Here is a 23,490-nt window from a genome sequence, read left to right on the forward strand (position 1 = left end):
GGGTCATCTTTACCCTGATCCCTCTTCCCGAGCTCAGTTGTAAAGATTGAGAGGCAGGGCAGTCTCAGCTCCTGCCAGACTCACCCGGACTCCCAATCTCCCACAGAGAATGGAGATCCTTCCTACTAGTTCTTATTAAGAGTCACTGGGATGTACAAGTTCTTTCTCATTTGGATGATCAGTTTGAAAAAGACAGCATCATATTTGACTCCTTTTTTTTGGCCACACCATGCAGCATGTGTGATCTTAGTTCCCCAACCAGGGATCGAACCTGCGGCCCCTGCAGTGGAAGCTCAGAGTCTTAACCGCTGGACCACCAGGGAACTCCCTTGACTCTATTATGTACAAATGATCCTAGAGCCTTGTCTCCCGTTCATGGTGCCTGCGGAGAGCCTGTCAAGAGAGGCTGACACAGGAGATGGGGGGAAGGCAGGGGGGAGGGAAGCAGGCATCCAGCTGCAGGCCCACTGCCCCACGGGGAGGTCTGTGCGCGGTCAGGGTCATTCGCATCACACCCCATTTACCTTCCGCCCCGATGGACACCAGCTTCACGCCTTTGCTGGCTATGTAATCCAAGGCTTTGTTGACGTTAGCGATTTTGTGGAATCGCATTTTTCCTCGGTCAGGTTTGGGCAGCCTTTCCCCTGTTGGATGAAGAAAGAATCATGTAGACACAGAGAAAGGAGACCCTTGATGCAGAATCAAGATGCCAAAATTCAGAGTCCGTGCCCTCCTTAAATGGGAATCATTATTTGACTGTTCCTTATGTGTTCTCGGTTTCTGTAAATCACAGTACTTTCAAGGTCAAGGTCAGATGGACCAGAGGGGAGCTGTGCTATTGAGGCCATATGCTTTTCAGATTTGCTGGGAGAGCCCGGTTTGGTCTTTGAGCCAAAGTACGAATGAGTAAGAAAGAAGCTGGCTGGTGCCCCTGCAGCATTCAGAGGTGCTGACCAGCTGTGGGAGAGAGTCAGGGAGCTTCGTTCAAATCACAGGGTTCATCTCAGATGTGGAGTTACGGAGATACCTGGATCAGGGCCACCCTGCCCTCATCCTTCCCAGTCACACCTCTTTAATTAAGCCCGATCCACTCTCCAGTCCACAGTCTAAACCAGCCAGCTGACATTTAGGGCAAAGGATAACCCCTCTGGGACTTGAACTCCTGTGTTCAGAGTTAAGCCAACATGTACACTGGCCTTCGGCATGAAAGACAATTTCTGGAATACACACTAGCTGGACTTAGTGGAGAGGGCAGCCTGGTGGGCAGTCATATGAATGTCATTTTCTCTTCTCTTATTCTGTTTTGAAGTGGGTGGTAGAAACATGATTTTAATAAGTCAATTTTAAACAGAATTCACTCCTTTTTTAGAACAGAAAAATAACTCCAGGCAGACCGCTCTTTGGAAACGTTTGCTTTGCCAATAATACCATCTCCCCCAGCCAGGTTCAAAGGGAGATTTTTTTTAAAAAAACGAACAAACAAACAAAAAAAACAGATGCGTATCTACTGCTCGGACATAGAAGTACATGTAAGATTGGGTATAACATGTATGAAAAATGTTTAAGACTCACCTGAGATGACTTCCAAAAGCAGCATGAGCTTAAGGCCATTCCGGAAGTCTTCCTCGATGTTCTCGATCTGAGTGCCAGCTTTCCTGAGGTGGGAGTTACACCAGGCAGTGAAGGTCTGCAACAAGAAGCAAACAGTGCTGAGCACAGCCCCATCAGCACTCAGAGCCCCTCCACATGGACCATGCCTGACATCTTACACATCGTGGGGAGAACAGGAGGCTGGGGCATCCTGGACCTTTGAGAGAGAGCAGACCGAATTGGATGGAAAGCATGATTTGAGCCCTGAAGGTAAGATTTTAATAAACTTTCTTCTTTAGAGACCAAAAAAAAATCATTTTTTGGGTCTAACCACCTGAGGAATTTTTGCCTTCAGTTTAGAAAGGTAACACATTTGGGATTAACATATACACACTACTATATATAAAATAGATAACCAACAAGGACCTACTGTATAGCACAGGGAACTACACTCAATATTTTATAATAACCTATAAGGGAAAAGAATATATATATATATATTATATATATATAAAATATATATATAACTATATACATTATATATATATATATAATATATATATAACTGAATCACTGTGCTGTATACCTGAAACTAACACAACATTGTAAATCAACTATACTTCAATTAAAAAACTAATAAAAATTTTTTTAAAAGATACCATGTTTACACCTATGCCTTTGCCTTCTGAAAACCTCTTATTCTGTAGGAAATTAGGATGTGCTTATTCCCTGCATACAACAGAAATCAGCGTGCTTGCAGAATGGATGAATAAATTATGCTTAAAGAATGTTCAAAATGTCGTACTTTAGAGCAGAGGGTGGGCGGCATTGTGCAGTAGAAAGGGGAAGAGAAGAGGGACCCGTAACCACTAATTATCTACAACTAGTTTATCCTGGATGAACAACTGTTTTAAGCTAGTAACTGAATCAATTAAACAAATTTGCAGTATAGTCAATCATTAATAATAATAATAGTAGTAGTAGCAATAATAATGAACTCCTACTGGCATATTCCAGGTCCTGGGCTAGACCCCGGATTTCAAAGACAATTAGATACAGCCCTGCCCTGGAAGGGCTCAGAGGCTAGTCATGTTAACAAATAACTAGGGCAATATTAAGCAGAAAGATGAACTCTACACTAAGTGGCATCCAAAGTCATTCTGTTTATTTTTCAAACTTCTTTTAACTTGGTTTCCACTTGTGCACTATTTCCTGCCAAAACCAGATTAGAAATGCTTCTGGCAGCTGCTGGCTAAGAATGCAAACTGTGCCCTTGTCACACAACAGCTGCTGGGCTCCGGAACAAAGTGCCCGCACATTACGCTGCAGCGAGACAGACAAACAGGGTTTGTGTTATAGATGAGAAGATGAACCTCTCAAAAATAGAGTTTTTCCAAGTAAGACTACAAAAAGACACAGTTTTCCATAAAAATGATTTTTCTGGGTAATAAAAAGGATTTTCAAATCTGACTGATGGGCACTTATTTCAAGAAATATGTGATGTTATTTGCAGCAACATGGATGGACCTGGAGATGATCATACTAAGTGAAGTAAGTCAGAAAGAGAAATACCATATGATATCACTTATATGTGGAATCTAAAATAGGACACAAATGAACTGATCTACAAAACAGAAAGAGACTCACAGATACAGATAACAGACTTCTGGTTGTCAAGGGGGAAGGGAGCTGGGGGAGGGATGGATTGGGAGTTTGGGGTTAGCAGATGCAAACTATTATATAGAGAATGGATAAAGAGCAAGGTCCTACTCTGGGATGAAGTGAGAGAGTAGCATGGACATATATACACTACCAAATGTAAAATAGCTAGTGGGAAGCAGCCGCATAGCACAGGGAGATCAGCTCAGTGCTTTGTGACCACCTAGAGGGGTGGGATAGGGAGGGTGGGAGGGAGACGCAAAAGGGAGGGGATATGGGGATATATGTATACGTATAGCTGATTCAATTTGTTATAAAGCAGAAACTAATACACCATTGTAAAGCGATTATACTCCAATAAAGATGTTTAAAAAAAAGGTCCTACTGTATAGCACAGGGAACTATATTCAATATTCTGTGATATACCATAATGGAAAAGAACATGAAAAAGAATGAATATAGATGTATAACTGAATCACTTTGCTGTACAGCAGAAATAAACACAACACTGTAAATCAACTGTACTTCAATAAAATAAATTTAAGAAAAAGAAATATGTGATGGCTTTAAATTCTAGGACAAAAAGAAAATATAGGTATTTTCTTGGACTTCCAATAATAAATGTTATTGTGAGAGCCAAAACTAAGAGTTATTTCTCCTAAAACACATCTAAACTTTAGTCAGGTCTAAACAGAAGAGATACTCTAAGTCATATACTCTAGGTCTGCACCCAATCAATATGATAGCCAGTAACCATACTTGGCTATTTAAATGTAATTAATTAAAATGAAAGGAAATTAAAATTTTAGTTTTCCAGCTGTACAAGCCATCTTTCGAGTGTTCAAAAGCCACATGTGTACAAGCACATCTGTACTGGATGGTGCAGATGTGTACGGAACACTTCCAGCATCACAGAGAGTTCTATTGGACAGTGCTACTATACATAATCAAATTTTGTTTTTTGAAGCTAAGATTATTAACAAGAGTCTATTATTACCTGGGTTCAAAATTCAAGTGGTACAAAAAGGCATAAAGTGGAAAGCCTCCCTCTCACTCCTGTTTCCAGCCACTGAGTTCCCTTCCCCAGAGGGAACGACAAAGAGATTCAGTGTCTTGTGTTTCTCTTCAACAATATTGTATACATACGTAAACACAAAGGCACACACATCTTTTTTCTATCCCTTTAACACAAATCATAACATACACATTGTTCTGCACCTGGCTTTTTTATATTTTGTAAGAAAACTATAACCTAGGGTCATTCAGTATCAGCAAAGAGCATTCCTGGCTGCATGGTATTCCACTCTCGTGACTATACCACATTTATTTTCTAACTAGCTCCTTGGATGGACATTTAGGTTGCTTCCAGATAACTAAGTTCATACAGTGAAAAACTTCCCAGGCCCCATTTTCAGCAAGCAAAACTACTTTAAAGGTTTTCTGTTTGTTTTTTTTTCACAATACCGAGACTAACCATATACATAACCTTTTGGGGAAGGCACAAGAGAACAGTGGGTTATGGAACTGACAGAGAAAAAAATATAATGATATAAAATATTTATTGAATTATCTTTATCTATACTCTAATTAAAAATGGGCAGGCCTTCCCTGGTGCCGCAGTGGTTGGGAGCCTGCCTGCGGATGCAGGGGACGAGGGTTTGTGCCCCGGTCCGGGAGGATCCCGCATGCCGCGGAGCGGCTGGGCCCATGAGCCATGGCCGCTGAGCCTGCGCGTCCGGAGCCTGTGCTCCACAGCGGGAGAGGCCACAACAGTGAGAGGCCCGCGTACCGCAAAAAAAATAATAATAATAAAGGCAAATATTGCTGGTATAAATTACCTTATTACCATGTTATTTAAGCCCCTTCATAATATAAGTATCAGAAGCACTTCTGGATAGAACCCCAAAGCTTTTCATGAAATCAATGCAGGTTTCCTGACCCCCACTATGGAACACTGTGAACATCTGCTGGATACCACCTTTTTTTTTTTTTGCCGTACTCGGGCCTCTCACTGTTGTGGCCTCTCCCGTTGCGGAGCACAGGCTCCAGATGCACAGGCTCAGCGGCCATGGCTCACGGGCCCAGCCGCTCCGCGGCATGTGGGATCTTCCCGGACCGGAGCACGAACCCGTGTCCCCTGCATCAGCAGGCGGACTCTCAACCACAGCACCACCAGGGAAGCCCCTGGATACCACCTTTTTATAGGTATGTATGTGATGAAGGTAACTTACCACAGGTAATTATTTAGCTGTGCAAATCCAGAGAATGAACTGAATCTACCAGGTCAATTTTGTCAGTTAAGCCTAATGAAGTTTCGCTTTCTTTAATGAGTATTCCGAAGAGCCAATAAAGGTGGTTGACTAACCAACTCAAATGCGAAAAAGGACCCCAAGGCTCTGTGATAATAGCTTGCAAAGAAGCCAGTGCACTCTGAAAAGGAATTTTAAGCTTTATTAGACTGTTTAATTTTCATTCTATTTACAGTTTCCATTACCACGGCCTACAGAGACTGTTCCTATGCCTTCCCCATTGTCCTCAGCTTCTGTGAAAATCCCGCTAATCGTGGAGGAGATAAAAACAAAAGCCATCACAGCAGCAACAAAATCCCACATATTGTACCTAAAAGACTTCTTTGTGGGGACTTCCCTGGTGGCGCAGTGGTTGGGGATCCGACTGCCAATGCAGGGGACACGGGTTCGAGCCCTGGTTCGGGAAGATCCCACATGCCGCGGAGCAACTAAGCCCGTGCTCCACAACTACTGAGCCTGTGCTCTAGAGCCCGTGTGCCACAACTACTGAAGCCCATGCGCCTAGAGCCCATGCTCCACAACAAGAGAAGCCACTGCAATGAGAAGCCCTCGCACAACAAAAAGTAGGCCCCGCTCGCCACAACTAGAGAAAGCCCGCACACAGCAAAGAAGACCCAGTGCAGACAAAAATAAAATAAATTAATTTAAAAAAAAAAAAAGACTTCTTTGTGGATTTTCTTGCTCTTTGATGGCAACATGCATCTTTAAGTTCCCTGTGAACTAAATCTGGGAGAAATCAAATGGAACCAATGTAGGTCCACGTGGTTTTGGAGGGAGGCTCCTTGGTTCAAACCAGATTAGGAAGGCAGGTGTCCTTTCTTAAAAGATATGGTGTTGGGCTTCCCTGGTGGCGCAGTGGTTGAGAGTCCGCCTGACGATGCAGGGGACGCGGGTTCATGCCCCGGTCCGGGAAGATCCCACATGCCGCGGAGCGGCTGGGCCCGTGAGCCATGGCCGCTGGGCCTGCGCGTCCAGAGCCTGTGCTCTGCAACGGGAGAGGCCACAACAGTGAGAGGCCCGCGTACCGCAAAAAAAAAAAAAATAAAGACATGGTGTTACAAACCAGACAGAGACCCTCAAGGAAAGAGGCCAACGTCTCCCCAGCCCAAAGCTCACCTCAGAAGCTGCCTCATCACATCTGAGGTCCTCCAACCTCCTCCCTTGCTTCCAACTCAAATCTTCCTCTACCTCTCTCCTAGAGAAGAGCTTCTTCCCTGCCCCTGTTCACCTAGTGATAAATACATACACTTTTTGCATCTTGAAAACAAGCACATAAAAAAACCTCTCAGTGGCTTCCCTGGTGGTGCAGTGGTTGAGAGTCCGCCTGCCGATGCAGGGGACACGGGTTCATGCCCCGGTCGGGGAAGATCCCACATGCCACGGAGCGGCTGGGCCCGTGAGCCATGGCCGCTGAGCCTGCACGTCCGGAGCCTGTGCTCCGCAACAGGAGAGGCCACAACAGCGAGAGGCCCGCGTACCGCAAAAAAACAAACAAACAAAAAAAAGAAAAAAACCTCTCAGAGCCACGCAAAGAGAACCAGGATGGGAAAGCATGAACCGCCTACCCGCAGACAGGAAAGGCTGATGCTTCCAGTCCTTCTCACCCTTCAAAGACGCGCACGACAAAGGGAATGATGGACCTAGAGATGATCATACTAAGTGAAGTAAGCCAGACAGAGAAAGACAAATATCATGATATTGCTTACATGTAAAATCTAAAAATAAAAAGTGATACAAATGAATTTATATACCAAACAGAAGTAGACTAACAGACATAGAAAACAAACTTACGGTTACCAAAGGGGAAACGGTGGGGGGAGGGATAAATTAGGAGTTTGGGATTAACAAATACACACTACTATATATAAAATAGGTAACCGACAAGGACCTATTATATAGCACAGAACTATACTCAATATTTTATAATAACCTCTAAGGGAAAAGAATCTGAAAAATAGATATATATGTATCACTGAATCACTCTGCTGTACACCTGAAATTAACACAACATTGTAAATCAATTATACTTCAATAAAAATAAATAAATATATATGTATATATTAAAAAAAAAAGCTAAGGGAACAAGCGTTCAAGTCCCAGAGGAAAAGACAGAAGGGCATGGGAGTCACTGTCTCACTTTGTATATTCCTTAGGCAATGGGAGCAAATATTAGCATTTCTTCCTGAAACATACAGAATCATAACCCATGAGTCACTGGCCAGGATGGACAGTCCTGTGGGTGCAGACTGGTCTCCCTGCTCATACAGGACCCTCTCTGGTCATGGTACTGAAACTCTCCAAACACAGGGAGCAGAAGAAGAGGGCCTGGGGGTTAAGGCGATGTGCCTGTGACTTATAGTATTCTGTTTTCCTGGGATAAGTCTGAAGGATACTCAAACAATCAGCGGTCGCTGCCCCGTTATCTTCCTGAACATAATCTAAGAGATCCAGAAAATGCTCTTCAACCCCTGAAACATGGTGGTTGAGAAAAATGTCAGTTGGAATAACCAACACACGGAAGCAGCCTGAATGTCCATCAACAGAATAAAGGATAAAGAAGATGTGGTACATATGTACAATGGAATATTACTCAGCCATAAAAGAGAATGAAATAATGCCATCTGTAGCAACATGGGTGGATCTAGAGATTATCATACTAAGTGAAGTAAGTCAGAAAGAGAAAGACAAATATCATATCACTTATATCTGGAATCTAAAATATGATACAAATGAACTTATCTACAAAACAGAAACAGACTCACAGACATAGAGAACAGACTTCTGGTTACCAAAGAGGAAAGATCGGGGGGAGGGGTAAATTAGGAGTTTGGGATTAACATAGACACACTACTATATATAAAATAGATGATCAACAAGGACCTACTGTATTGCACAGGGAACTCTACTCAATATTCTGTAATAACCTATATGAGAAAGAATCTGAAAAAGAATGGATACATGTATACGTATAACTGAATCACTTTGCTGTACACCTGAAACACAACATTGTAAATCAACTATACTCCAAATAAAATAAAAATTAAAAAAAAAGAAAAAGAAAGAAAAATGTCAGTTGGAAGAGTTTTCCAGGAATATCTGTTAGCAAGAATTGCTACCCCCATTCAGAGGCCATACCTTCTTCCTTGAAGAACATACTAGCAAAGTCCCAAGCCCATAGGAATCCTAAGACCACTGTCTTTCTGAAAGTTAAATTATATGCCATGACAACCAATACAATGTGCTTAATGGCAAAAAAGCACTTATTAAAAAAAAAAAGGGACTTCCCTGGTGGTCCAATGGTTAGGACTCTGTGCTTCCACTGCAGGGGACGCGGGTTTGATCCCTGGTCAGGGAACTGAGATCCCACATGCCGTGCAGAGCAGGAAAAAAAAAAAAAAGCACTTATGTCCTCACTGAAATATTGAGATAAGCTTGACCATTATGCATTCGTATTTGGTTTCTATATAAGTTAATTAAGTCAATTAATTCTACAGACACAACAACCTACATTGTAGACTATTCCAAAGAGAGAAGGGAAAACAAGGTCTTTTAATCAAAATGAGTAATATCTGTGATTATATATATTGTTTAAATAACACAAGTTTGCATCTCTACCTGGAGAAGATTATCACCTGGAGACACAAATAAGAACCAAAAAGATCAATCCTGAATCTGACACGGTCCTCTGAATTTGAGTCCATCTCATATCATCAGTTAATTATTAATTCTTCTAGCAATAAGGCTCTAGGGTTGGGCTGGCTCCTATAAGACTATCCCTGTTCAATTTACTATTCCATTTTCTCCAAACAAAAATCTGGCAACACAACAGCTATCAATTTCTTTTATACTCTGTTAATCAGCTTTTATTTTCATAATAACTGCATAAAATACTAATTAGAGGTCACCTTTCCTAACATGGAGACTCACTACAGCCACTGGGCGTTTCTGAACAAAATAGAACAGGGTTTACTGAGGACTGGGACGTTCGGGCAGAGCCTGCAGCACGAAGCTCAGGATAGGCAAGCCCGAATAATTTTCAGCTTTTAAATCCACTAATTATAAAACAGCATTGTCACTGGGAGTCTGGGGTTAACAGATGCAAACTTTTATATATAGAATGGTTAACAATAAGGTCCTACTGTCTAGCACAGGGAACTATATATGTGTGTGTGTGTAGCTGACTCACTTTGCTATACAGCAGAAATTAACACAACACTGTAAATCAACTATACATCCAAAAAAAAAAGAAAAACAGCATTGTCTATCAGGTCTAAACAGGTTTGGGCACCATCAGAGTGTTCTACAATTTTGAGTTTGCTTATCACTTACTGTTCTCAGAGAGTAAAGACATCGAGTGGCTAGCATGGGAATTCCTGGCCTGCATCCTATGGGTGGGACAACTGAGCCCCAGGTGAGCAGGGGCAGTGGTCCCTGAGAGGGAGCAGGGAGGGCAGGTGGAGCCCAGTCCCGCCCACAGTCGTGGCTCAAACTCGGATTCTATTTCTGACTCTGACACCATGCAATTATTTGTCCTTCACGTCCTGACACCTTCCCAGCTACCAAAAAATTGTCATGATCAACTTAATGAAACAATTCAAAAGGTTATCAGGAGGAGAAGAAATACAAAGGCCAGCCGGGCCACACGACCTATTATCACAGTGGTTCTGAACAGCCTCCCATGAAAAACTGTTGAAAACCACAGCTCTGTTAAGTTGATTTTCTAAAAATGCTCCATTTGTTTTTCTATTTACAATAATCATTATAACAGTGTCTTCTTTTCCACTTCACAAATTCTCAATTTGCCAGGATCCCTCCTAATCGCTTTCCTTGTTCTTTTTAAATATTCAAAAAGTAAGGCAGGGGTGCAGGTGTCTAGAGAGATGCACACATTTTGTAAGGGAGAAGGGGGGCAGCTCCAGCGTTTAAGAAAGGACACACTGCCCTCCTGAAGGGCAGGGAGCCGCTCCTTTGAGAGGGCAGAAATTCCTGCAAACCATGTGGCTGGCAGAAGCAGATGTGCTGGTTCACCACAAACCTTCACCACCCCTCAGCCAGAAAGACCCTGACCCACAAATCACAGGGGGAATAGCACTGGGTGAGCCTGGACAATGCCACAACGCCCAGAAAAATGGGCCACTCCAGCGTCACATCAGAAAAATCAGCAGAATGACCTTAAATTGAAAGATTCAGACACTCAACCATCTTTAAATAAAAGGTGTTTCTCAGGATCACAGACATAGAGAACAGACTGGTGGTTGCCAAGGGAGAGGGGGTTGGAGGAGGGATGGAGTGGGAGGTTGGGATTAGCAGACGTAAGCTATTATACATAGAATGGATAAACAACAAGGTCCTACTGTAGAGCACAGGGAATTATATTCAACATTCTATGAGAAACCATAATGGAAAAGAATATATATGTATAACTGAATCACTTTGCTGTTCAGCAGTAATTAGCACAACACTGTAAATCAACTATACTTCAATTAAAAAAAGAAAAACACCAGGGGCTTCCCTGGTGGCGCAGTGGTTGAGAGTCCGCCTGCCGATTCAGGGGACGCGGGTTCGTGCCCCGGTCCGGGGGGATCCCACATGCCGCGGAGCGGCTGGGCCCGTGAGCCATGGCCGCTGACCCTGCGCGTCCAGAGCCTGTGCTCCGCAATGGGAGAGGCCACAACAGTGAGAGGCCCACGTACCGCCAAAACAAAAAAAACACCCCCAAATTTTTTTAATGTAAATTGCCAAAAAAAAAAAAAATGGTGTTTCTGCTGGAGTTTATACTAACATTAGGATCGTTCTCTGGACCCAGCAGTCACTCAACAGTTGTCACCGACTGTTCAGCACAGTGAACGCTAAATAATCATCTGATGTTGAAAACATTCCAAACCTTCAAGGTTACCAAGCACCCAAGTACACTTCTCAACTACAGACATTTAAAAAATTGAATCAAAGCAAGAAATACGTAAGTAGAAGAGTGTTCCTTCTAAGGATGCTGCCTGTGCTACAATCAATTACCAGATATCTCGGAAGCCCATTTGGGGCCCTCCTGTTCTCATAACTGGCATAACCAGGCAGCTAACGACACGGTGGGCAGCCCTTTCTTCTCCACCCACAAATCTCTGCTTAGTCTCCAAGATCCTGCTGCATAACATGGCATGCAACAGCTCAGTTTAGCAGTCCCTAAAAAACAGCGACCCTAAAATCCAAAGCCTGGCTCTGTGACCAGCTCAGCATCTGGTGTGGGTAAGTCAGCTCATCTCTCCTGTGGCTTATTACTTTCCTTTTCTTTTCTTTTCATTTTATTTTTAATTTTTTTAACATCTTTCTTGCAGTATAATTGCTTTACAATGTTGTGTTAGTTTCTGCCGTATAACAAAGTGAATCAGCTATACGTATACACATATCCCCATATCTCCTCCTTCTTCTGTCTCCCTCCCACCCTCCCTGTCCCACCCCTCTAGGTGGTCACAAAGCACGGAGCTGATCTCCCTGTGCTATGTGGCTGCTTCCCACTAGTTATCTATTTTACATTTGGTAGTGTATATATGTCCACGCCACTCTCTCACTTTGTCCCAGCTTAACCTTACCCTCCCTGTGTCCTCAAGTCCATTCTCTACGTCTGTGTCTTTATTCCTGTCCTGCCCCTAGGTTCTTCATAACCTATTTTTTTTTATTTTATATATATGTGTTAGCATATGGTATTTGTTTTTCTCTTTCTGACTTACTTCACTCTGTATGACAGACTCTAGGTCCATCCACCTCACTACAAATAACTCAATTTCGTTTCTTTTTATGGCTGAGTAATGTTCCATTCTATGTATGTGCCACATCTTCTTTATCCATTCATCTGTCGATGGACACTTAGGTTGCTTCCATGTCCTAGCTATTGTAAATAGTGCTGCAATGAACATTGGGGTACATGACTCTTTTTGAATTACAGTTTACTCAGGATATATACCCAGTAGTGGGATTGCTGGGTCATATGGTAGTTCCATTTTTAGTTTTTTAAGGAACCTCCATACTGTTCTCCACAGAGGCTATATCAATTTACATTCCCACCAACAGTGCAGAGGGTTCCCTTTCCTCCACACCCTCTCCAGCATTTATTGTTTGTAGATTTCTTGATGATGGCCATTCTGACCGGTGTGAGATCATACCTCACTGTAGTTTTGATTTGCATTTCTCTAATGATTAGTGATGCAGAGCATCCTTTCAGTGTTTGTTGGCAATCTGTATATCTTCTTTGGAGAAATGTCTATTTAGGTCTTCTGCCCATTTTCAGATTGGGCTGTTTGTTTTTTTGATAATGAGCTGCATGAGTTGCTTGTGTATTTTGGAGATTAATCCTTTGTCAGTTGCTTCATTTGCAAATATTTTCTCCCATTCTGAGGGCTGTATTTTGGTCTTGTTTATGGTTTCCTTTGCTGTGCAAAAGCTTTGAAGTTTCATTAGGTCCCATTTATTTATTTTTGTTTTTATTTCCATTTCTCTAGGAGGTGGGTCAAAAAGGATCTTGCTGTGATTTATGTCATAGAGTGTTCTGCCTGTGTTTTCCTCTAAGAGTTTGATAATATCTGCCTTACATTTAAGTCTTTAATCCATTCTGAGTTTATTTTTGTGTATGATGTTAGGGAGTTCATTCTTTTACATGTAGCTGTCCAGTTTTCCCAGCACCACTTACTGAAGAGGCTGTCTTTTCTCCACTGTATACTCTTGTCTCCTTTATCAAAGATAAGGTGACCATATGTGCGTGGGTTTATTTCTGGGCTTTCTATCCTGTTCCATTGATCTATATTTCTATTTTTGTGCCAGTACCATACTGCCTTGATTACTGTAGCTTTGTAGTATAGTCTGAAGTCAGGGAGCCTGATTCCTCCAGCTCCATTTTTCTTTCTCAACATTGCTTGGGCTATTCAGGGTCTCTGGTGTTTCCATACAAATTGTGAAATTTTTTGTTCTAGTTCTGTGAAAAATGCCAGTGGTAGTTTGATAGGGATTGCGTTGAATCTGCAGATTGCTTTGGGTAGTATAGTCATTTTCACAATGTTGATTCTTCCAACCCAAGAACATGGTATATCTCTCCATCTGTTTGTATCATTTTTAATTTCTTTCATCAGTGTCTTATAGATTTCTGCATACAGGTCTTTTGTCTCCTTAGGTAGGTTTATTCCTAGGTATTTTATTCTTTTTGTTGCAGTGGTAAATGGGAGTGTTTCCTTAATTTCTCTTTCAGATTCTTCATCATTAGTGTATAGGAATGCAAGAGGTTTCTGTGCCTTAATTTTGTATCCTGCTACTTTACCAAATTCACTGATTAGCTCTAGTAGTCTTCTGGTAGCATCTTTAGGATTCTCTATGTATAGTATCATGTCATCTGCAAACAGTGACAGTTTTATTTCTTTTTTTCCAATTTGGATTCCTTTGATTTTTTTCTTCTCTGATTGCTGCGGCTAAAACTTCTGAAACTACGTTGAATAATAGTGGTGCGAGTGGGAAACCTTGTCTTGTTCCTGATCTTAGTGGAAATGTTCTCAGTTTTTCACCACTGGGAATGATATTGGCTGTGGGTTTGTCATATGTGGCCTTTATTATGTTGAGGTAACTTCCCTCTATGCCTACTTTCTGAAGGGTTTTTATCATAAATGGGTGTTGAATTTTTTCAAAAGATTTTTCTGCATCTACTGAGAGGATCATATGGTTTTTATCCTTCAATTTGTTAATATGGTGTATCACATTGATTGATTTGCGTATATTGAAGAATCCTTGCATTCCTGGGATAAACCCCAGTTGATCATGGTGTATGATCCTTTAATGTGCTGTTGGATTCTGTTTGCTAGTATTTTGTTGAGGATTTTTGCATCTATGTTCATCAGTGATATTGGCCTGTAGTTTTCTTTTTTTGTGACATCTTTGTCTGGTTTTTTTTTAGCCGTACGCGGGCCTCTCACTGTTGTGGCCTCTCCCGTTGCGGAGCACAGGCTCCGGACGCACAGGCCCAGCAGCCATGGCTCACGGGCCCAGCCGCTCCGCAGCATGTGGGATCTTCTGAGACTGAGGCACAAACCCGTGTCCTCTGCATTGGCAGGCTGACCCTCAACCACTGTGCCACCTGGGAAGCCCTGTCTGGTTTTGGTATCATGGTGATGGTGGCCTCGTAGAATGAGTTTGGGAGTGTTCCTCCCTCTGCTATATTTTGGAAGAGTTTGAGAAGGATATGTGTTAGCTCCCCTCTAAATGTTGAGAGAATTTACCTGTGAAGCCATCTGATCCTGGACTTTTGTTTGTTAGAAGATTTTTAATCAGTTTCAATTTCCGTGCTTGTGACTGGTCTGTTTATATTTCCTATTTCTTCCTGGTTCACTCTCAGAAGGTTGTGCTTTTCTAAGAATTTGTCCATTTCTTCCAGGTTGTCCATTTTATTGGCATATAGTTGCTTGTAGTAATCTCTCATGATCCTTTGTATTTCTTCAGTGTCAGTTGTTACTTCTCCTTTTTCATTTCTAATTCTGTTGCTTTGAGTCTTTTCCCTTTTCTTCTTCTCTGAGTCTGGCTAATGGTTTATCAATTTCATCTTCTCAAAGAACCAGCTTTTAGTTTTATTGATCTTTGCTATTGTGTCCTTCATTTCTTTTTCATTTATTTCTGATCTGATATTTATGATTACTTTCCTTCTGCTAACTTAGGGGGTTTTTTGTTCTTCTTTCTCTAATTGCTTTAGGTGTAAGGTTAGGTTGTTGCGATTTTTCTTGTTTTTTGAGGTATGATTGTATTGCTATAAACTCCTCTCTTAGAACTGCTTTTGCTGCATCCCATAGGTTTTGCATTGTTGTGCTTTCATTGTCATTTGTTTCTAGGTACTTTTTTATTTCCTCTTTGATTTCTTCAGTGATCTCTTGGTTATTTAGTATTGTTTAGCTTCCATGTGTTTGTATTTTTTACAGTTTTCTTCCTGTAACTGATATCTAGTCTCATAGCATTGTGGTTGGAAAAGATACTTGATATGATTTCTTTTATTTTTTTAATTTATTTATTATTTATTTTTGGCTGTCTTGGCTCTCTGTTGCTGCATGCGGGCTTTATTTAGTTGCAGTGAGCAGGGGCTACTCTTCGTTGCAGTATATGGGCTTCTCTTGTTGCGGAGCATGGGCTCTAGGCAAGCGGGCTCAGTAGTTGTGGCTCATAGGCTCTAGATAGAGCACAGGCTCAGTAGTTGTGGCACATGGGCTTAGTTCCTCTGTAGCATGTGGGATCTTCCCAGACCAGGGCTCGAATCCGTATCGCCTACATTGGCAGGCAGATTCTTAACCTCTGCGCCACCAGGGAAGTCCCTTGATATGATTTCAATTTTCTTAAATTTACCAAGGCTTGATTTGTGACCCGAGATATGATCCATCTTGGAGAATGTTCCATGAGCACTTCAGAAGAAAGTGGATTCTGTTGTTTTCGGGTGGAATGTCCTATAAATATCAATTAAGTCCATGTTGTTTAATGTATCATTTAAAGCTTGTGTTTCCTTATTTATTTTCAGTTTGGATGATCTGTCCATTGGTGAAAGTGGGGTGCTAAATCTCCTACTATGATTGTGTTACTGTCAATTTCCCCTTTTGTGGCTGTTGGCATTTGCCTTATGTATTGAGGTGCTCCTATATTGGGTGCATAAATATTTACAATTCTTATATCTTCTTCTTGGATTGATTCCTTGATCATTATGTAGTGTCCTTCTTTGTCTCTTGTAATAGTCTTTATTTTAAAGTCTATTTTGTCTGATATGAGAATTGCTACTCCAGCTTTCTTTTGATTTCCATTTGCATGGACTATCTTTTTCCAATCCCCTTCCTTTCAGTCTGTATGTGTCCCTAGGTCTGAAGTGGGTCTCTTATAGACAGCATATATACGGGTCTTGTTTTTGTATCCATTCAGCCAGTCCGTGTCTTTTGGTGGGAACATTTAATCCATTTACATTTAAGGTAATTATCAATATGTATGTTCCTATTACCATTTTGTTAATTGTTTTGGGTTTGTTATTGTAGGTCTTTTCCTTCTCTTGTGTTTCCTGCCTAGGGAAGTTCCTTTAGCATTTGTTGTGAAGTTGGTTTGGTGGTGCTGAATTCTCTTAGCTTCTGCTTGTCTGTAAAGGTTTTAATTTCTCCATCGAATCTGAATGAGATCCTTGTTGAGTAGAGTAATCTTTGTTGTAGGTTTTTCCCTTTCATCACTTTAAATATGTCCTGCCATTCCCTCCTGGCTTGCAGAGTTTCTGCTGAAAGATCAGCTGTTAACCTTATGGAGATTGCCTTGTATGTTATTTGTTGCTTTTCCCTTACTGCTTTTAGTATTTTTTTCTGTGTATTTAATTTTTGATAGTGTGATTAATATGTGTCTTAGCGTGTTTCTCCTTGGATTTATCCTGTATTCTTTTCATTTTATTGAAGTACAGTTGATTTACAATGTTGTGTTAATTTCTGCTGTACAGCAAAGTGACTCAGTTATACATATATGCTTTTTCATACTCTTTTCCATTATGGTTTATTACAGGATATTAAATATAGTTCCCTGTTCTGTACAGTAGGACCTTGTTGTTTATCCATCCTATATATAATAGTTTGCCTCTGCTAATCATGTGGCTTATTTCTTCCCCTAAGCAATGCACCATGGACCTAATTCGATGAGTTGGCTGGGAAGCATGATGAATTGTAAGCGACTGGAAAATATTTTGCAAATATAAATGCTACAGGAACACACACAGAAATACCAGCAGTCAGTGATGGCAATTCAAAGAAACCTGAAGTGGAAATGGAAGTAAGTCATCGCATAGAAAAATGAAGACAGCCCATGGTCACAATTTATGTCTACTTGAACAGAGGAGATATTCCACCTCTGATAACTGAACATAAACATGCTGTCACTCAGCACATTTCATAGCCTACTGCTGTACACAGAGAAGGATACAAGGAGGTCTGTGATCCAAGAACCCAGAACCATGCCAGGTCTCCATCTTTGCTGGTTTATCACAAGTACTCACCCCACCATTAAAAGAAACAAGGACACCCACTGGCGTATCTTAATTTCCTGAAGGTACAAGGTGCTTAGAACACTAGTTTTTGCTCATAGAGGATAAAAATATTTTTCCCATGAACTTTAAAATTAACTCGTGTAAAAAGACAAATTCCAGGCTTCCCTGGTGGCACAGTGGTTAAGAATCTGCCTGCCAATGCAGGGGACACGGGCTTGAGCCCTGGTCTGGGGAGATCCCACATGCCGTGGAGCAACTAGGGCCGTGCACCACAACGACTAAACCTGCGCTCTAGAGCCCGTGAGCCACAACTACTCAGCCTGCATGCCACAACTACTGAAGCCCGTGCTCCACAACAAGAGAAGCCACCACAAGAAGCAGCCCGCGCACCGCAACGAAGACCCAACTCAGCCAAAAAATATTTTTAAATAAAGTAAAATAATAAAATAAATTTAAAAAAATTTAAAAGACAAATATCACTGCATTCCATTGCAAATGGAAGGCCCACAGCTGGTTTCCCAGGCTTTTATATGCCCGCAGGCATACATATTATGAATCAGAGAACCACAAAATGAACACAGAAGCCCCTAGTCTTCCCTTATTCACCTTTGTATCAGCACCAAGCAGGGACACCTGTATTCACGCACACAGAGCTAGCACTCATTCAAATTTTTAATACTTCAAGCTTAAACTTGACAATTTCAGTCATAAATGAATTGGAGCCTCAACAGTAACAACATACTGCTTTTAACTTGAGTAACAGGAATACTCATCAATACAAATTTGATTACTCAAAGACAAAGAAAGAGAAAAAAACAGAGGCAGCCTTTTCCCACTTATTCATCCCCAACAAATACTGCCTTCAAGCAGGATTCAGGATCTCTTTGTAGGCAATGTGAGAATATCTAACAATTTCTAATTAAGGAATATCAAAGCCTACAAACAACTCAAGTAGGGCTGTCACCATTTAGAATTCTTTAAGGACTTGGTAGGGAAGCAGGAATAATCCTCTCAGAAATACCTGGTGGGTGACACCACCACCTGGAACATTCTAAAAATATCTGTGAAAGTGCCACACAGAGAAGCTGGGATTTTTGTTTTGTGTTCTAGACAGTGCCCGGGACCTAGTGGCACTCAGTAACTATTTGCTGAATAACATCTTATTTGACCTTCTGGAATAGATCAAAGGAGATAGCAATCAGATTTTTTAAACTGAAAAAATAAAAAACAGCGCGGAGCTAAAAATCTCTATTTGCTCAAGTTCCGGGCTTTTGAAAATTATTATTATCGTGTCAAACTTAACTAGAGAATCCTTAAACGTTAAAAAAGAGGAGTCTGTAATCTTGTTTCCCAAAAAACACCTCATAAAAAGTAAAAGGCAACCTTACTGCTGAGGGGACCTAAAAATAGAATCAGGCTAATGGATGACTGAAGTGGGGAGGTTAAAGATGGCTCTCCCAGCCTCTGAAAAGACAGTCTTAACCACGTCTGGTTTTCATCGTGAATTTTAGGCTTCAATCACCAGGCTCATAAGACTGACTTCCATTTAGTCCCTGGATGTTCAGAATAGATGAAGAAATGTGATAAAAACCCTTGAGGCTGCCTAACAGGACAAAAATGCTTTTCAGTTTTTTTAACAAAGCCAAATCTAGCCCGGACTAATTCCGGTTTAAGGAATGACCTGTCTGGGACTTCCCTGATGGAGCAGTGGATAAGACTCCACACTCTCAATGCAGAGGGCCTGGGTCCAATCCCTGGTCAGGGAACTAGATCCCACATGGTGCAACTAAGAGTTCACATGCCGCAACTAAGGATCCCGCATGCCACAACTAAGGATCCCATGTGCTGCAACTAAGGAGTCTGCCTGCCGCAACTAAGACCCAGTCTCAACCAAATTAAAAATAAATAAGTAAATAAATAAAAAAGGAATGACCTGCCTACTATGTGGAGTCTCTTCTGTAACTTCCAGAAAGGATGTAACAGAAAGTTATGAAATTTGGAAAGAGGAAATAGCTAAATGAGGTACTTTATGTTGGGAAGCATCTGAGCTCCAAAGGGAAAGTTGTGCATTGTCTACGGCATCACTTCTATGCTCTTCTACAGCTCATCTATCTAAGCCAAAGATGATCAAGAGCAATGCAAAGTCATTCTTGTCTTCAGACAAGGAATGCATTCTGTCCAGTTCAGGGACAACCCTCCTTCCACCCACAGAAAAGTATCTGCCACCATTTGGACATTAATTTCAATATGTAGATCTATAAATGTTACTGTTCTTCAGAGTCTCTTTTGAACTGGCTGGAACACCTCTCCAGTTTTCTCATTAGTAAGTTAAATAACATCTTTAACATGTTTATTTTTCTTCTTGTATGAGAGTCGTGGTTTTACCTTTATTTAAGAACTACCTTTTAATAGTTTTAGTCTTTCTTCTAAAAAGAGGTCAACATTCACATGTGCTAAAATTTTCACTATTCTGGTCTAAATTTTACTGATTTTGATGAAGACAAATAGTAATTAATGCACAAGAATGATACACAGAAAACAAATTTATGGTTACCAAAGGGGAAAGAGGGTGAGGGAGCGATAAACTAGGAGTTTGGGATTAGTAGATACAAACTAATATATATGAAATAGATAAACGACAAGGTCCTACTATATAGCACAGGGAACTATATTCAGTATCTTGTAACAAACTATAAGGGAAGTATATAGTTATAAGTTATATATATATAACTGAATCACTTTGCTGTACACCAGAAATCAACACAACATTGTAAATCAACTATACTTCAATAAAAAATAAAAAAGGACATGAGCAAAAATTTTACAAAAAGAATGATACACTAAAATAACTGAGGTCTATCACTTGCTGATGTTAATAACAGTACGCCTTGCTTGTCCTGTGAAAATGACAACTGTCTGAAGTCTCAGCTTACTGCATTCCTTTTTCATTTAAAACCCAATGTGCGTCCCCGTGTTCCCTCTTATACAGATCACCAGAAATAATATTGGATTTGGGTTGAATTATTTAGCACTTTTCTCTGTTTCATAAAAAAATCTTACATTTCTCTGGAAGCTGAAGTACCTCCATCTGTTAATTTCCTCCCAGCTCATGAAATTTCCTACAAACATTTTATTACCACTTACAGGAGTCCTTATTACTCATTCTCCTAATTCTTATTTTTCAGGGGCAATTACTCATCTCTGCATCTCTGCAGTTCTCAAGGTAGAGGGAAGCAACCTAAGCAAGGACATCAAACACTTCTGTGAGCCACTGACTCCCAATACTAGTTTGCAATCCAAACTACCTCTCCTTTAATTCCAAGGGATGTTTTGCAATGCTTGAAACAAAATCTTAATTATAAGAAAAAAAGTTACAGCCTGCTGTCTTCTAAAGGACAGTTAAATGATCTTGATGAAACTTCCCCATTTTAACTGTTAAATGGGAAAAAAAAAAAGTTAAGATTAGAAATATGCAGATACTTCCTAAACAATTGGAGGCATACGCTAACCAAATCAAATCTCTACAGAATCAAAGTTTTGGTCATTTTTGCTCTAAAGTATTAAAAACAAAAAGCGGTAAGCTCAAAGAACCACATGAAAGCTATTGGTGCCTGGTCACCTGAGCTTAAAGATTTCCTGAGGTCAAGAGCCTGACTTAGCCGCTGGCTGGGAGTTTTGTGGGGTCACACCTGCCTCCCCCAAGCTGGCACGACCTCCGTAGAGAATTCCTTTGACGACTTTCTGGTAAGCAAGCATTTAAGGCTCCGAACAGCCTCACATACGATTGATCCTAAGTTATGCTTTCCAAAATAACTTGTTCCCTTGGAGCCTGGGTAATTATGTGTAAGACATGGCTCTGGGACAGGGCAGACCCAACTGTTGCTCGGTTATAGGCAAAAGCAACATTAATTGTACTTTCACGATTCTCTTCTTGAGGATGAATTCAAGTTTAAAGAAAAGCACACTGACGGCCCCCTCCCCAACCCCGGTCCATCCCAGCAACCGGGGAAGCAGCTTGTACTACCCAGACACCAAAATAAATATTCTTTAATTCAGGTTCACCATACTGTTACTATTTTCAGGGACCCAAACAAATGGCTGTCTGCACAGAGAAATTCAAGTGTTCATTTCAAAGGGAACAGCTCTCTATAATACGCCAGTCTCTGCGTTGGCAGTTTGGACAGAGCACAGTTCTAAGTGAGGAACAGCCTCCAATTAGGTCCGTCTACAGCTTTGCTCTACATACGCGGAAAGCTCTGGAAAACAGAAGGGCTAAAAACCAGGAAAGCCGGTCACTTCCAAAGTTCCTGCCCACTCCGCCCTGGGGGAACCAGGCTGGGCTTTCCTCCATCGAGAGGTTCTTCCCTAGGGCTCATGCTGACTAAAAAGTGTTCATAAAAATAGATAATAAAGTCTTCGTATCCTGAGCCATTTCAGACAGTCATATATTATAGTATAAAAGACAGAAATACATGCTTTTCTAGTGCGGCGTCAAGTCATCTAGCAGGCAATATGGCAAAATGTTACCACTAGTTTTCCCTACAGTATGACTTTTTAAATTTCTTCTCCATATTTTCTGTAGTGAAGACATGACTTGGGTGATGTGATTATTTGAAAATGTATCTTAAAAAGGTAGTTTGGGAAAGTCTATATCATTTGTTAGGCTAGATTCTTCTCCCTTCCCTGGTTATCTGTAATTATGTTAGCTAGCTTTCTTTCACTCAGCCTCCATCTTTTTACCTGTAAAAGAAAAACTACTTACATTGGATACATTCCAGCAAGCTTACATTTCTTAAGTTAATCAGTCAGTGAGGTGCTACTTCAGGACTTTTTTTAAGTTTGACACTAAAATCCCTATTTCAATGTGAAGTTTTAAAATGCCCACGGAGAAGGTACACACTGTCCAAGTCCAAGGACCGCAGCAGAGAAATCCTCAGTATCCAGTTACCCAGACACCAGTGACAGACAGCAATAGAACCCACTGTCACTCCCCAAGTATTTCTGACCACATTCACCCTGCTTGCCGACCAAGTCCTTAATGGACTCGAATGGTGACAGCCCCACCTGTGTCTCATGACAGAAGGGACAATTTTACATGAAACACGATTTTGTCCCACAGTATATATATTTATCACCACTTCACTTCCAGACTTTCAAGTGTCTAAAGATATATACAATTTTATTAGAAAAAGACTTAAGCTGTCATAAGGACAAACCCAGAGATCCAACCTTGGAAATTGGTCCAGATATCTCAAGAAAGTTTAACCCTTAGTTTTTTAGATGTGCAAAATAAGCACCCTTAAAGCCTAGCACGTATTAATAGCAAGCTATCTGCATATGAGTATATATACTATTTATAAAACCACACGGACGGCATACAAACTACCATAAGGATGACGACAATGTGCATTTCAGAGGGAAACCTGGCCCACAGTAGGCATCCAGCGGGGTCCGTGGTCCCACACCCTCCAGACGCAGGGCTCACTCCCACCGCTGGCTACAAGGCTTGGTCTTCTAAAGGATTCGTGAGTTAGAAGATTCAGAAATTACTAGACAGTGATATTTAAAACTGTCGAAGTTTTAGAACTCTCATTTCACCAATATTTGCATTCTTTCAAGTTCAGAAATAGGCCAGAACTTTGAGAAAAGGCATTACTGTCCAATATACAAATTATTTGGGTCTCGATACTATGGTAACCTTCTCTGAGGTGGCCTTGTGTATCTCCTCTGAACAGTGACCACAGAATTCGAACTGGACCACTTCTGAGAGTCAAAGGTGATGCTATTTATAGTTACTCTGGGACAAGAGCCACAACTGGGATTGTCCTGGGCAAACCTGGATGAGGGGTCACCCTACCTCTGGAATCAGTCCACCCTCCTTCCTCATTTCCTTGCATAAAGAATAGAGAACCTGGGCTTCCC

General features: G+C 41.1%; 1 protein-coding gene across 1 annotated transcript in view; it reads right to left on the reverse strand.

Moving 5' to 3' along the window:
* ACTN2 (actinin alpha 2) overlaps window positions 1–23,490 on the reverse strand; it is a 77,225-nt gene that overhangs the window by 40,806 nt on the left and 12,929 nt on the right. The window contains exons 2-3 of the mRNA XM_060035008.1: window positions 1,573–1,687; window positions 525–644 (exon numbers count right to left, since the gene is read on the reverse strand). Of these exons, the coding sequence (XP_059890991.1) occupies window positions 525–644; window positions 1,573–1,687 (235 nt within the window). The remainder of the gene's footprint in view (window positions 1–524; window positions 645–1,572; window positions 1,688–23,490) is intronic.

Source organism: Delphinus delphis, chromosome 16 (genome assembly GCF_949987515.2).
Source record: "Delphinus delphis chromosome 16, mDelDel1.2, whole genome shotgun sequence".
NCBI lineage: Eukaryota > Metazoa > Chordata > Mammalia > Artiodactyla > Delphinidae > Delphinus > Delphinus delphis.